The sequence below is a fragment of the Alosa pseudoharengus genome, unplaced genomic scaffold, assembly GCF_046254945.1.
Source record: "Alosa pseudoharengus isolate Yale_2024_CS ecotype anadromous, Long Island Sound unplaced genomic scaffold, YU_APseudo_1.1 YU_APseudo_1.1_scf_11, whole genome shotgun sequence".
NCBI classification, from domain to species: Eukaryota; Metazoa; Chordata; class Actinopteri; order Clupeiformes; family Clupeidae; genus Alosa; species Alosa pseudoharengus.
The window spans coordinates 8,372,727-8,389,091 of NW_027468576.1; the positions used below are offsets into that span (position 1 = coordinate 8,372,727).

Below are 16,365 nucleotides of genomic sequence, written 5' to 3' on the forward strand. Positions count from 1 at the left end.
TTAAGTTAGGCCCACGACACCTCATGAAGGCTTAACAGTGAAACCAGCGTCCTGGAGACACTCCCCTCCATGCTACCACCATATTACCACATTGAAATATCCAATACTCAAAATACTCTTAACCAGCCCAGGCATGGTCTAAGTTGGCTAGGTCGGTCCGTCCCGTTGAGGCGTGTCGATGACGTATTGATGAGCGTACGTTGCAAACCGCCAACAGCAGTGGCATAAATAACCGGCGCACACCTGATATAAAGTCGATTTTCTCCAGACTGGAATGCTCAAAAATGCTAAAAATGTACCTGAAATGTTCACAAGGGTTTGAGGATCATGAAAACGTGCCCGAAATTCACATTCCTAACTCTATAGAACTAAGACCTTAGCATATGTGGTAAAATTCTGAGCTATGCCCATAGACTTCAATGGAGCAGTCGCTGCCTCTGCTCTGCATAAAGGGGGATTTTGACCCCCCCTCGTGCGATCCGGGTTCCCGGAAGTGGCTCCTGATGAAGTATCTTGCTCCGCCTTAACAATCTTTGGTAGAAGCGACTGTGAGACTGTTATCAGCGTCACGGGTTGGCTTTGATGTGAGTGGTTGAAGTAGCACGTAAATAGATGACGGACAAGTGGCTTATTCAATCATATGCAAGCATTTTTTGATTAGGCCCAGCCTTCTGAAGCAACACTCCGATGGATTGGTCCCAGATGGATAAGTGGAGCTAGGCGGAACGAAATTCATCTGGCGAGAGTCAGGTTAGGGTTTAGTCACAGTCAAAACTTCACACATAGCCTAAACGCACCCCAGTTTTTGACTCAGTGTAAGAATGTATGGCTACTTCTTTCAAATCCAACATGACTGCCATTTTAATTATGCATGATTGTCTCATTATATATTTCATAATGCTGAAAGATGGCTATAGACGTCATATTATGTGTTAAAAGCAGCATAGCATTATAAATGTAGAAAAAAAGGGCATATTTTGGTGGCCATATTTGAAGTCAAGATAGGGGCCACTAGGGGGGGCTATGTGTTGGGGTCCATACGGCTCTGGGGTCCATTTCAATTTTTGATCACTAGGGGTAGTACTATAACTGTACCAAGTTTCGTGCTTTCTGCAAAAACTGAACGATTCAGGTAAAAATCTGGCCTTAGCCGCTGTACTAAGTGTGATACATACGGCCTACAGGTATAGGTTTGTCTGTGACATGTTAGTCATAAAGACATGGCCTACAAACCGCTTCTCTGAACAGCTTTCTACAATCTGGGTTCTGACAATCATATCTATGCTGACAACGAGCTCAACTTTTCAGTGATGTTTTTCGAGTTTTGTCTTCTGGGCACTGCTCCAAAGATTTGACTGCTCCACCTCCTACATATTCCGAAATGTCATTGGCTGATAGAACTACGGTGAGACAGGAGGGACAGAAAACATTACATTTACAATTTCACGTGTTTTATTGTAATAACAACGCTGCAAAATTGTATATCACTGGAAAACTTTCGCCATGGAATAATTTCACGTTAATATTAATGATTTCTAGGCCTACTTCATTCTTCGCTCGAATATAGTCATTTTCATTATCAGCTTGACAGTAAATATGGCTGCTGTCTTGCTGAAAGTACATCCTCACAAGGGTCTGAGAGTGATCTCACAGTAAGTGTATGACTTAAACAACTGTGATTGTTTCCCTGTAGTTTGTCAGTCATGCATCATGATGTAGTATTTGTGTTTTCATTTAATAATTTGTCACGAATGAAGAGCCATGTCTTTCCCTGGTCAACAGTGTCATTAGCAACAGCGAGCTAGCAAGCTCCTCAAACACCTTGACCACCGAAACCAATGTTGCTCCGGCGACATGAGGTTAACTACGCACAAATTATTTCTATGAGGGCATATTTCATCTGCATTTCATAACATTTAGCATATTCGCGGTCAGATAGGGCCTACCACTATATCAGGGTTCTACAAACGAAAAGCTAACGTTGACTTGCTAACTGGTAGCATTTAGCTGGGCAGCTAATGTGATTGTCATTTCTTCTTGCATTACGTTACTTTGACTGTGATGTCTTGTAATAATTGGTCTCGTAAATGTGAAGACACGTTCGGTTTTCTTAATTTAAATCATGGTGAAATGTCTTAGAATGTCACTGCAGATGTTCTAGTGTTAGCTAACAGCTCCAGGATATGAAGTAAGGAGAGTGTCATAACTGGTAACGTGTAAGGGTAGCAGTCACTTTTCAACTAAGGTCATGCACTCTGTAACCTTCTTTTTCATCTCAGGAAGTTGCTATGGACCTCAGGATCCGTGCGTTGTGCATCAGTGGGTGAGTGTGTTTTGGATGAAAATGAGAACATCAACCCCCACATAACTGGAAATACTAATACTGTTTCTGCTCTTTACAGCGAGGATAGAGAAAGTCCTCATAGCCAACAGAGGAGAGATAGCTTGTCGGGTGATGCGGACTGCACGGAAGATGGGTGTACGCTCTGTGGCGGTGTATAGTGATGCTGATAGGCATGCGATGCATGTGGCCATGGTGAGATAATTGAGTTTGAAGCAGCAGCAAGTTTTCTCAGAACCTTGAGCTGATTACCCTTTTAACCTTATGAGCAGCAACCATATACAACACAAAACACGCACAATGCCCTTCTGCAGCACATCCCATGGACCTCATATGTTTGTGGTCCATAGCTTACCACTTACAGACAGTTTAATATATATCAACAGGGCCTGAAGTTAACTTTTTTGGCCACCAGCCAAAATTATTTTGTGCCCAAAATAAAGGTGAACGACTCAGAAAATGCATAAGAATGGTTCTTGAACTTGTACAGAATACACATTACAGTACTCAAGTAAAAGTAAAAAAGTACTTTGTTAATAAACTACTCAAGTAGGCCTAACAAGTTACTTTTTTGTAGGCCTACATTTTTATATTTTTGATGGACCTTTAAAGGGATACAAAAGTATCCTTCATGCCTATTTGCTTTTCTCCTCCTCTGTAGGCTAATCATATAGTCAAACATATTTTAAAAGCCCAATTCAAATATATTTTATATTTATATTTATATATACTTTGTCATAGCCAGAATAAGCATTACGTGGCTATGGATTGAAAAGCAGTCTTCCAATACATTGCAGCTGATTCTTCTGCTTTGCATTGCTAGAAGTCTGGTTATAACTCCACCATACAGACAATGTAACCTAAAAACAATGGCTATATTATGGGTAGACCTATATTTAGGCTATAATAGCCTAGGCATATCCACTCGGGCAGAGCGACAGAGCAGGCTATCTGTTTTCTCGTCTCATGTCATGTCCTGCAACATTGAGGCTACATACATGAATGCTAGGCTTTTTCTAACTTGTATGCTCGATTTCCAGTGCATTTGATTTGCTTGTAAATTAAGTTGTAGGCCTACTTTCCTTGTCCAATGTGATTGTTGAACGATGCTGGCCAGAAATGAATATACGTGAAAGTTTCCGTGTCATGTCATAGCCTACCTCTAGTCTCGTTGCTACTCTGGCAGCCTCACCAGAAGATGCAGCAACTGTACGTCATTGTGTTAACTGAGCTGTTAGCTAGGCCAGACATTACTTTTATAATCGTGGGCTAACGCATTCTGAAGCCCTGTTTCTTTCCTCCAAGGGAGAGGTGCGCTTTTCCCTCTTTGAGATACTTTCTCCAATAATAAACTTGTACTCGTAATGTAAGTAAAGTAAAAGAGTAAAAGTAAATAAGTAGATTATTGGCTCAAAAATGTACTTGAGTAAGAGTAAAAGTAGGCTACCGTTTTGAAAAAGGAAAGTCGTTTGCCGTTCCTCGAAAAAAAAATGTAACACGTTAGGCTACTACCCACCCCTGCAAATGGGTTTGATCTCGCTTTCTCCGAGCCATAGCTTACAAACGGCAATCTGGACAGTGCATCTCCTTGCTCAGTGTTGTGTTGTCTTATTGGCTACCCGCCAACGTGGCAGGTACATTGACAGTTTCACCCGCCAATCACAAAAGTTACCCGCATTTGGCGTGTGGGCGGGTGCCAATTTCATGCCCTGTATATCAACCATTGTTTACGCTGGGGGAAATTACTGAGCTTTAAGCTCTTTTACAGCATTGCCCTGAATTTACAAACAAAACCAAGATATTTGTTTTATAGACTAACAAGTCATTTTTATCATTGTACTAAACTGTTTTTTTTTTGTCTTTCAAACTGCAGGCTGATGAAGCATATAACATTGGACCAGCACCTTCCCAACAAAGTTACTTAAGCATGGAGAAAGTTCTTGATGTAGCTAAAAGATCTGGTGCACAGGTATATGTGCTTGTTTGTATTAATATGTTATTTATGATTGTATCCAAGTGAAGTGACATGCACCCTCAGGTCATATAACCTTAATGGCTAATGAAGGCCTGTTCATGCAGGCTGTCCATCCCGGCTATGGGTTCCTGTCCGAGAACACAGAGTTTGCAGAGCAGTGCAAACAGGAGGGTATCATCTTCATAGGCCCTCCCTCGTCAGCCATTCGAGACATGGGTATCAAGAGGTACCACTGCTCATCAAGACTTTGTATTTCTCACATGGACGAGTCAGGGAACATGGAGAGGAAATACCTGATGTTCTGTATTCATTCTCATCCAGCACATCCAAACACATCATGTCAGCTGCAGGGGTGCCCATCATCGGGGGTTACCATGGAGAGGACCAATCAGATGAGACACTTCAGGCGGAAGCTGCCAAGATTGGCTATCCAGTAATGATCAAGGCAGTGCGTGGGGGTGGTGGAAAAGTAAGCAAGTAAAGAATACACATTCAACAACTCTTTTTTTCCATTCTTTTGAATATGTGCCTCAGTCCTGTTGTTTTATTGTGCTGTGCAGGGAATGCGAATTGCACTATCAGAGGCTGAGTTCCATGAACAGCTGGAGTCTGCACGCAGGGAAGCCCGCAAATCCTTCAATGATGATGTCATGCTTGTGGAAAAGTTTGTAGAAAACCCCAGGTACTCTTAAACATGGAATGGTTTTGTTGCTGCACAGCTTGAAGAGCATGATAGCTACAGTATACCAAGTGTTGTGCATGTTGTATTGTGGAATACAAATAAATAGTGCAGACTGTTGCTATACTGGTGGGAGTCTGGAAACATCTGCTTATCGACTGAATGTATGTTATGTCTTTTTTATATGTATATAATTTGTTTATGTTGCGTATGCTTTTGGAGACTAGTCACCATTTCTCTCACATGTTTCTCATCTCCCTCAGGCATGTGGAGGTTCAGGTGTTTGGGGACCAGCATGGCAATGCTGTTTATCTCTTTGAGAGGGACTGCAGTGTTCAGAGGAGACATCAGAAGATCATAGAGGAGGCTCCTGGGGTATAAAACACACATTGTCTGTCTAAATGATACACACTGGTGGATGTTTTGAAACAGCCATTACACAGTCCAGTTGCCTGCATTTTACTCAAACAAAAGTGTGCTGACTGTTTGAATATGGACTTGGTGTTTCCTGTGTCAATGTTGCTGTTGTTTCGTTGACTCTGTGTGTGTGGCGTTTCTCTGCACATGCTACCACAGCCTGGCATTAGCCCTGACGTGAGACAGAAACTGGGAGAAGCAGCAGTGCGCGCGGCCAAGGCGGTCAATTACGTTGGAGCAGGTGAGCAGCCTCAGTGACCCCACTCCACTGCTCAAACCCACCCTAGTGCACATCAACATGGGGTACACCGACAATGGGCTTGAATGAGACTGCCTGATTGCATAAAGTATAGCACGGTGTCTGCATTGGGATGATTGTGTGCTCAGGTTTTTTCAGCCTGTTCATTTTGTTAATCTACATTTTGTGTTTGTGAGTATGTGTTTGAACACTGCATCTAAGACAGCAGTTTAGCATTATTGTATGTCATGAGACTCCCATGCATACAGTAGATATGAGTTATGTGCTGTCATTTGATGAAGAAAGTCGCAGTGGCCAGTTGTTACCATCTCAGATGAAAGGGTCATTGCCTGTCTCTCTGTGTGCGTAGGCACCGTGGAGTTCATCATGGACGCCCAGCACAACTTCTACTTCATGGAGATGAACACCCGTCTCCAGGTGGAGCACCCCGTGTCAGAGATGATCACTGGAACAGACCTAGTGGAATGGCAGCTAAGGGTGAGAGTGATGACTGTCTGATTCCTGTGTAGTCAGTTTCTCAAGAAGAAAAGCAGGAAGAAACCTGAAGTTCAAAAGAAAGAACATATGCTTAGTCAAAAGCAACTTTAGGTCCTCTAGAGGGCATTGCCCACCCAACATGTTACAGTTTTTCTCGATCGCTTTACAGTTTTTCTCGATCGCTTTAATGCTTGCGTCAACTATGACATTACGTTGTCAAAACAGTTTACACACAGGTCTAAACAGAATCACTCTGGCCGAAATTACACATTTTGCTTGCAAAATACTATTACACTCTCAATACATTTATAACACACAGCAAAACCCCATTTTGCCTTCGAACAACATCTCTTGTAGTCAAATCACTGTTCGCTTTCAATCGATCATTTAACACTACACAGCAAAATGCTAAACACTGTTCTCAAAATGAGAAGTTTCAGCCTTTATTTTCGCTATGTTTCTTTTTCATTTTTGAATACAAATGAATTGTATTCATTCCTCCCAAGATGTAACTGCCATGTAAGACCTAGAGTAAGCACCTAGACAAGATAAATTTAATTGAACTACAACTTGTCATTTTTTTTATTGAAACAGACCTACAGTAAACACCTAGACTTATCAGCTTTTGTACTGTTTTATTTACCAAATAAGCAATACAGTACTTTCTCTAAATGTGTCTTAGATCCATACTTGAAAATAGCAACACAGAACAGACATGTTATCTCTTAAGGTGAAGCACTCTGGCCAAAATGACACATTTTGCTTGCAAAAGGCTCTTACTCTCTCAAAACATTTAAAACATGCAGCAAATGCAAACTTTGCCTTCAAACAAAACATCTTGTAGTCAAATCACTGTGTGGTTTCAATAAACCATTACACACTGGACAACAAAATGCAAAACATAGTTTTCAAAATGAGGAGTTTCAGCCTTCATTTTTGCTATGTCTGTGCCATTTCTTTCTCATGTTTCTGGTATCAGAAACAATCGAGTTTTGGGGTCTTTGAATGACATCTGTGTTAACTGTTTTGCAAAAGGGTGTGAGAAATGTGTGAACCCAATGGAAACTTGTGAACACATTTGCAAGAGATGACTTCTGCTGTGCAAAGAATGTGTTCATTAAGACCAAGTGGATTCCAGTTTCCTTAACCAGGTCAAAGCAATCGAGAAAAACTGTCATGTAACCTACGTTACATCAGAGTTGAATAGTAATAGCTTATCAAGATGTGGCGTCTATTCATATTGTACTGTATTTTGATGCATTTTGTCTTGTAGGAAATACAGTGGTATCAGCTGTTTGGAGATAACACTGAATGCTTGAGCTGATAATGGGTATGGACATGCTGTTATCCTTAAACATGTGGTCAGAAGCTGATGCTGATGCTTAGGTCCTGTTATTCAGGTCGCTGCAGGGGAGCCTCTGCCTCTGACTCAGGAGCAGATGGTTCTGAGTGGTCACTCGTTTGAGGCGCGCATCTACGCCGAGGACCCCAACAACGACTTTCTGCCCGGAGCCGGCCCCCTGCTGCACCTGTCCACGCCAGAAGGCGATGATGTCACTCGCATAGAGACCGGCGTACGGGAAGGTGTGTTCTTTGTTCTCTCTGCTTGTGATACCTCTGTGTTTTTTTTTACACACTCACACACACACACACACACACACACACACACACACACACACACACACACACACACTCCCATCCCCCAATCCCCCTACCCCACCCTTCTAAGGGAAGACGACTTCGTAAATTATAAGACTAAAGTTGTAAATTATTATCTATTTGTTCCATCCTTCCATGTCTTTTATCTTAACCCATCTTTCCACATCAGTTTTATTTTTTATTTCATATGGCATAAAACATTCCGTTGCACAGTATGACCTAACATCATTTTTAAATCTCTTTATCTGTACTCAACACATTTATCGTCGGTGATCTGATAATGAAACATTTTTCTTAAAGTATTATTATGTTATGAAGTTCACTATTCCTTGACACCTGTGTTGTGTTGTTATGACACTGATGAATGCCTCTCTCTCTCTCTGTGTGTGTGTGTCAGGCGATGAGGTGTCGGTGCACTATGACCCCATGATTGCCAAGTTGGTGGTATGGGGAGAGGACCGAGCCGCTGCTCTGAAGAAGCTGCGATACTGCCTGCGTCAGTATAATGTAAGAAATCAGAGACCTAAGTCCTGGGTCAGACATTTACATAGAAATCATAAAATCATTGTCAAGTTTCAAACTTGAAAGTAAGGTTCAAAATTCTAACCAGGTGCACTAAAAACAAACACAGAGTTTTTATTCTTACCTATTGGGGTCTTGATGAAATGTGGTGAAAGTGAGTCCTCATTGGATGCCATAATCTGCTGCTTCAAGTGCCTGGAATTTGGTTTGTTTAGTACTCGGTTATTACAAGTGATGATGCAATAATGGGATAATAAATCTCTTTCCGGGTCCAACGGCTTTCAGAGCTGCTCATTTTTCTCCATAGACAGCAAAAATAAACTATTTTTACCGCTATTCAGAGCAGCCTATAGGAAAACTGTCCTCCTACTACTCACTTGTAGCCTCAACCTAATAAAATCCTATTTTCCACGGAAGCCCGGACGTTACCTGATCTGGCTGCACAGCTACAGTAATTACTCTGTTAAAGTTAAGTGATTTTGTTCTACTCTCACTAAAACGGAGCTGAGGGTGACAATGTTTACAAGTTGCGAAAAAAAACAGATAGCTGCGCTAGTAAGCGTTTTTGACAAAAAGCTGTTGGGCCCGTGACGTCGGACTTGTGTGATGTCTTGGAAGCTGTCCATCCTCACCAGCCTGCTCTGTCTCCCTCCGTCTCTGCTCCGTAGATTGTGGGTCTAAACACTAACATAGACTTCCTGCTGAATCTGTCGGGCCACCCAGAGTTTGAGGCGGGCAACGTCCACACCAGCTTCATCCCACTGCACTACGAGCAGCTCTTCCCAGCGCCGGCCGCCCCCTCCAAGGAGGTGCTGTGCCAGGCAGCGCTGGGCCTGCTGCTCAGGGAGACGCTGCACACACAGGCCTTCACCGCCAGCTCTAATGGTGAGGAGGTGGACACATGGACACAAGCACACACACACACATATACACACAACCACACACATATACGTACACACACACATACACACACACACATATATATACATACTGTATACATACACACACACACACACACACACAAACAAACACACACACACACACACACACAGACACATATACGTACACACACACACATATACACATATACGCATAACCACACACACACACACACACACACACACACACACACACACACATACAGTATATATACGCACACACATATACGTACACACACACACATATACGCACAACCACACACATATACGTACACACACACACACACACACACACACAAACAAACACACACACACACACACACACAAACAAACACACACACACACACACAGACACATATACGTACACACACACACATATACACATATACGCATAACCACACACACACACACACACACACACACACACACACACACACACACACACACACACACATACAGTATATATACGCACACACATATACGTACACACACACACATATACGCACAACCACACACATATACGTACACACACACATATACACACATATACACATATACGCATAACCACACACACACACACACACACACACACACACATACAGTATATATACGCACACACATATACGTACACACACACATATATACGCACAACCACACACACATACGTACACACACACATATACGCACAACCACACACATACACACATATATATATATATATATATATATATATATATATATATATATATATATATATATACTGTATACACACACACACACACACACATATACGTACACACACACACGTATACGCATAACCATACACACACACACACACACACACACACATATACGTACACACACACACGTATACGCATAACCATACACACACACGCACACACACACATATACGCACACACACACACATATACGCACACACACACACATATACGTACACACACACACACGTATACGCATAACCACACACATATACGCACACACACACATACACACAACCAATACTTTTTACCTGTGGCATTCGACTTTTTTACTCATAACTCTACTTATGGACATTAATGTTTGGATTTTTTAATATGTGTGGATTATCTAAATTAATACTAATGTCTGGAGAAAATTTCATGTGAATAGCCACACTGGAAGTATACTTACTGAAAAAAATGTTGACGTGTTAAATACTTATTTTCCCCGCTGTACGTACAACCAGGATGGATGGATACATGGACACACTCACACACACATGCTTAGGATACATACACATACATCCACCCAGCCACTCTGCTTGATTCTCTCCATACAAAAGCAAAACTAATCACACACACACAGACATGTTATCCTCAGATTGCTTTTCGGGGAAGTTATCTGCGGGCTGCCCTCACTCTCACACGTGCAGCATGGACCATCAAAAAGTGAAATGTCTCCTCTGCTCTGGTTAATGGTGTGTGGGGATAACTGGCTGTGATGTTTTTCTTCTAGATCCTTTCTCTCCGTTTGGCCTCAGCAGTGGCCGGCGCCTGAATGTGCTGTTCAACAGAACCATGACCCTTCAGCTGGGAGAAAACAGTACGTTTATACACAGCAACAGATGTGTCCTTTTACCAAGATGGGGCTGGTAACATCTGAATCAGCCCCTATTCTCTCTCTCTCTCTCTCTCATTTTAATCAATCCTTCATTCTTCAATTCTTTACTGTCCCCTTCATTTGGGTGCAGTTACTCAGTGTTCTGCTGTAATGTCTAGAGTGTGCTGCCTCCCCACTCTTTTCACCACGCTCCCCTCCCCTGCACAGCAGCATTTCTAAGAGATCACGTTTTTGAAGTGGAGTCTTCAGATGTGTCATGGACGCCTTGTAGTCCCTCTTTTCATTATTCTAATGGCCCTCATAAATTGGTTGGGTCCCACTGACATTGATTTGTGCATGAATCTTTTCTGCATTGCGAACGCCATGTAATCACATTAATGCTCCATTAATAAAGAATGAAGTCAGACATATTCTGAACCAGTGGGTGATATGGAAGCAATAACGTCAGGTTAGATCCATGTTATGTAACCTGATCCAATTATTAGGCATCCTGTTTATTAAGGTGCATAGATCACTTCAGCAGCAGCCTGCATGTCAAGGCTGATAAATACTATTTTCACCAAATGGCAGACTTCTCTTGAATAATTGATGAATGCTTAATGCCTGGGCATTGATTATGAGAGGGCGATATGGCAGCTATTGCAGGCATATGATGTCGTGCTATGGTCACTAGGGTCTGATGAGGTATGTTTCCTTTGCAGAGATGAAGTTGCTGGTTACATATAACCCAGATGGGAGCTACACAATGAAGGTAAATCCCACAGCTCTCCTTAGGCTTTTGGTTGGCCAGCCGTTTTGGTTTGTTCTGTTCAAGCTCCAGTTGTTTGGTGAATGTGTCTAGATGTGGGTCTACAATAAGGTAGAGAAAACTGGGAGTAAACTGGACACATCACTTAAGCCTTTTGACCAGAGCTTCACCATGGTCACTATAATCAAACTCTGAGATAACAAATAATTTACTTGCTAATCTTACTGTAGCTGTTATCTGAAGTGCTTAGGCTTTGCATGGAGCAAGAAGACCTGGGTTAATTGCTTCAATCGCTGCGTTAGGTCCCTCCTGGATTCTTTTTTCTTTTACTAAATACCTGAATTAAATTAAATGTTTTGCGGAACTCTTGTGAATGTGTGTGTGTGTGTGTGTGATGTGTGATGTGTGGTGTGTGGTGTGTGTGTGTGTGTGGTGTGTGTGTGTGTGTGTGTGTGTCTCCTGGTGCCAGACTGGAGGTGAGGTGTTCCATGTGTCCGGGGAGCTGCAGCATGAGGGCAAGACCACGTTCCTCCGCTGCTCCGTCAACGGCACCATGTCGCGGCCCAAACTGGTCGTCCTGGACAACACTGTCCACCTCTTCTCCATGGTGCGTACACTCCTGTTCTCTGTCATGCTCGTGGCTTATGGCCACGACTGATTTTCACTTTCCGCTGGCTCTTGTATCCCTGTTCCTGTTTCTCGCCGATCGCGTGTCTCACTTCCTGCTTGTTGGCTCTTTCAGGAGGGCAGTGCCGAGGTGTCTGTCCCCGTGCCCAAGTACCTGGCGGGCATCAGCGTGTCTGGAGCGCAGGCTGGCGCTGTGGCTCCCATGACGGGCACCATTGAGAAGGTACTGAGGGAGATAACGCATGTGGGCAAACAGAGATTTAATAACAGAGGACGAAAAAAAAGTGAGTTAAAAATAGCCCCATCTTTATGCTCCATCTGCGTATCCCAGCCCCCTGATATGGCTCATCAGTTCTGCCTCATGCTTTACAAACGCAGGCTGTTTACCAAAAGCGTTGGAGAGGGCTTCTGTTTTCTGGACCTGAAATATCCACCGCAGGATGCCAAATATCAGCAAACACAAAGTGTTTGATTGTGTTACATAGAGCAAATATTAGTGCTGGGCCGTGGCTAGGGTGCTTCCCGACATATGGCGCAGCTAAGCAACAGTGCATGCACTCTGTTCCCTCCCCCGTCTCTCACATCCTTCACTGCACACACACTTCAGTTGCACCTCTCTGTGAGGCCAGCACTCCACCAACCTGTTGTTAGTATAAAATAAGCAGATGGAGGAGTTAGTCCACTAATATTTTTTGGGTCACTGTGAGACCAGATTAAGATGCACTTATTGGTAATCCCCTGTGGCCTCCTGAAAAATTATATGACATCTACAGTGCACATCAACTTTTTGCTTTCTAGCTTACAAAACATGGTGCCTTTATTTTTTTTTTGTGATTAACTTTTTATTGAAGTCACAACATAAACAAAACTGCACTGATACAAACACTGACTGTCACCACAGTAAAAGCAAAAGTCAAAACCAAGGAAAACAGTTGTACAGCACTTAATACAAGTAACATAAAACACAGTTTGCGGCTTTCCTGGTTAAATCTGGCTGTTGAGTATTCCAAATTATTAGATTGTGCCTTCATCAACCAGTGCTTCAGTACATTTATCTCTGTATTAAACCAATATTCTAGAATTGTTTTTTTTTGCTGCTGTAAAGCCACAAAATAGAATTCTCCTATATATTACTTTAAAGATCAAAGTGGTGTCATCGTTTAACAGACATAAACATGGATCTGGGACTATGGTAGTCCAGAGTATTTTCCCCATAACGTCACACACATGAGTCCATAAAGTGTTTACTTTGGCACATTCCCAGAACAAATGCAAAACTGAAGAATTCAAACATAAAGTACAATTAGGAGTTGACAGAAGACCCGTTCTATAAAGTTTGTAAGGAGTGGCATATGATCTATGAATTACTTTAAAGTTGATGAACTGATGACTTCAATTTCGGGTCGTGTTATTTATATTTGACCAGATAACATGGTGTCTTTATTATGTAGTTCTAAGTTCAACCATTGTGTATTCTACCCGTTGGCATATTACTGTGAATAACAATGTCCCATGAAGGACATGTCATGTCATGACTGGAGGTCTGTTCTTACCCTGCTGTCATGTTTCTCCATCAGGTACTGGTGAAAGCAGGCGATGCAGTGAAGAAGGGAGATCCTCTCATGGTGATGATTGCCATGAAGATGGAGGTATGATACAGTTATTCCATTAACCAGAAACCAGCAAGTTTCGGCAAGTTAATAATATCTCTCAAAGCTATCCATCAACATTTCTTGGCACTAAAACAATGACTAACTTTGGTTCATGGACTTTGTTTCCTGCCACAGGAGAGAGGAAAGTTGTGGTTTCCTAGTACTTTGGTAAACTACTATGCACAGGTTGTCATCTAGTAGATGTATATTGTAGCTGAAGCTCCCAGAGTCTCATCTACTCAAGCAGCAGTTGTATACAAGTTGTTTAGAGCAGCCAAATGGCCTCATTGATTTTCCCATCTGTCCATGGAAAACAAGTCGACAAGTCGGCTCATTTGAGCTTTGGCTTGTGGTATAAATGTTTTCTCCAGCAGACGTCAGCTGTGGTGGTCTGATGTTATTGCTTTATGCTCCAAAGTTATTCATTCTGCCAAGAGGCACTAAAGTCTAAGATTGCTTGGGAAACAAAAGTACTTTTTTATAATGAGTTTTCTCTCTGCCAAAGAATGTATTCCTTTTTGCAGGTACACTGTATGTAAGTTCATATGAATGTTTTTTTTTTAGCTTGGTTTGATGACCTTTTCATTTCTCTCTCTTTCTCTCTCTCTCAGCACACTATCCGTGCTCCTAAGGCCGGAGTCATCAAGAAGGTGTTGTTCAGGGAGGGTTCCCAGGCCAACCGGCACGCTGCTCTGGTGGAGCTGGAGGAGGAGGAGGCCGAGGCGGCCGAGGCAGCCAGCACTTAGGACCTCAGTGAGACTGAAGACGTGGGAGAGTGTTGTACTGTAGTTATCATAGGCGAGATCATAGGAGACAAGCTGGCCATTACGGGCTAATAGGTGTAGTTACTGATGTGTAAAGAGACAGAGCCAGTCAGCACTACATATTATGGTTTGGATCACATTGTACAGTTGCCTTGAAGATTCCAAACGATTGCCTTTCTCTTTTTGGGGACAGATGAAAAGAAAACTGTAAAGTTTATTAAAGTGTTTGTGCGTTTTCTAATCTCATCTTGTCTTTTTAAAAGCATATGGTGAGATGTGTTCTCTTGACTTTGCTTCTCCGTGCTTAGTGTCATCTCACTAGTGTGGGCCTTTATTCCTTCTCTCTGTTCTTCAGCCCTTTTCTTTTTTTGTTTGTTTTTTGTTTGCCACTGTGTCCTATTTTTCCAGTCCTGTGCCTCTGTGAAGCCTGTGTGGGGTTTTGACTAACTGCCCGACTGATCTTTTGCGGCCCATATATTATGATCACTGTTGGCTGGTATGTGTGGCCGACTCTGAAATGGTTCCCAGCCTTTGTGGGCCCGCCTGGCTGAGTGGATAAGGCCTTCTATCACAAGCAGCTTCTTGTGAAGATCACGTTCCCCTCCCTAAGCCCAAGGGTAATGTAGCACGCTGAATGTTCCATTAAGCATGATCAAAAGCGCCATCATGTGAACACAAGCAGGCCTAACCTGTGGGCGTTTGTAGGTCACTTTTTGGGCTAGTGTTTGATGGTGATCAAATGGCAGCGGATGGAAAGTTGGGTCAGCGAGCAGGTGAGACACTCCTGTGGTCCTGTTGTAATGACAAGGGTGCCTTGATGTTGAAATACCACACCATCTCAAGTTGTTTTCTCTCAAATCATGGTCACTGAAATAAACTTTTCTATGCGAATGTCATTTCATTGTCTTTTGATTTTTCATGGTTTTGGTTTGATCATTAGAAGCAAACGACAGTCATTTTGTTCAGATAAGAAGTGTCATGTTAATGCATTGCTTGATAGTATCTGTATAGCAGTGGTCAAGCTTTTTTCATGAGTTCACTCCTTACATGACCAGAATCAGGATGGCCACTGATCAAAGAGAATGACATAAGAGTGTGATGTATGCTCTCCTGTCCACTCTCCTCTTGTGTGACTAGGGGCCTAGAATGGTTTCTCCATGTAGGATTTCAGCACCCTGTTGTCCATAAGAATGTAGACAGAAACTGCCCCATCTTCACTAACCTAGAACTATCTAATAGGGTAGATCCACAAGTCCAGAGGGAGGCCTAGTATATCACCTGTTACATATCGGCAGGCCAGTTTAGCACTAGTCTCATACAAAACGCATGCCTATACAGTCTAAGGGGGCATATCTGTGCCATTTCAACTGTGCTGGTGCCAATTTGACTTGGACACACCAGTGTTTGATCCCCTTTGCTGTTCAGGGTAACCTCTGTGGTGGCTTGCCTAGCTGTGATACAGGACTCTCCCCAGGGCCTGCTGATCCATGTGGCTCCATGAGACGGTGTGCTCAGCTGTCTACACAGGACAACGGTCCCCTCTGTGCCCTCTGGATGCCTTCCAGCCACACTGGGACTGGGACGTCTGCTAGGTTTCAGGTCTTCTTCTCTCCTATACTTTTGCACCTGCACCAAAAGGGTGAAGTACCACACTTCCTCTGGTCTGTCTTGAATTATTTTCCACTTGTTACTGAAAACATTTTCTTCT

The 16,365-nt window shown here is 42.7% G+C and overlaps 1 protein-coding gene across 1 annotated transcript; it reads left to right on the plus strand.

Moving 5' to 3' along the window:
- The first annotated feature begins 1,399 nt into the window (after positions 1–1,399).
- mccc1 (methylcrotonyl-CoA carboxylase subunit) lies at positions 1,400–15,553 on the plus strand. The gene is made up of 19 exons (XM_076277915.1): positions 1,400–1,652; positions 2,280–2,323; positions 2,403–2,536; positions 4,215–4,310; positions 4,421–4,542; positions 4,638–4,785; positions 4,877–4,998; positions 5,259–5,370; positions 5,572–5,653; positions 6,021–6,148; positions 7,549–7,732; positions 8,205–8,314; positions 8,998–9,214; positions 10,762–10,848; positions 11,568–11,617; positions 12,084–12,221; positions 12,357–12,464; positions 13,819–13,890; positions 14,505–15,553. The coding sequence occupies exons 1-19, from the start codon at positions 1,597–1,599 to the stop codon at positions 14,637–14,639; spliced, it is 2,145 nt and encodes a 714-aa protein (XP_076134030.1). The 5' UTR covers positions 1,400–1,596; the 3' UTR covers positions 14,640–15,553.
- Positions 15,554–16,365: the final 812 nt, after the last annotated feature.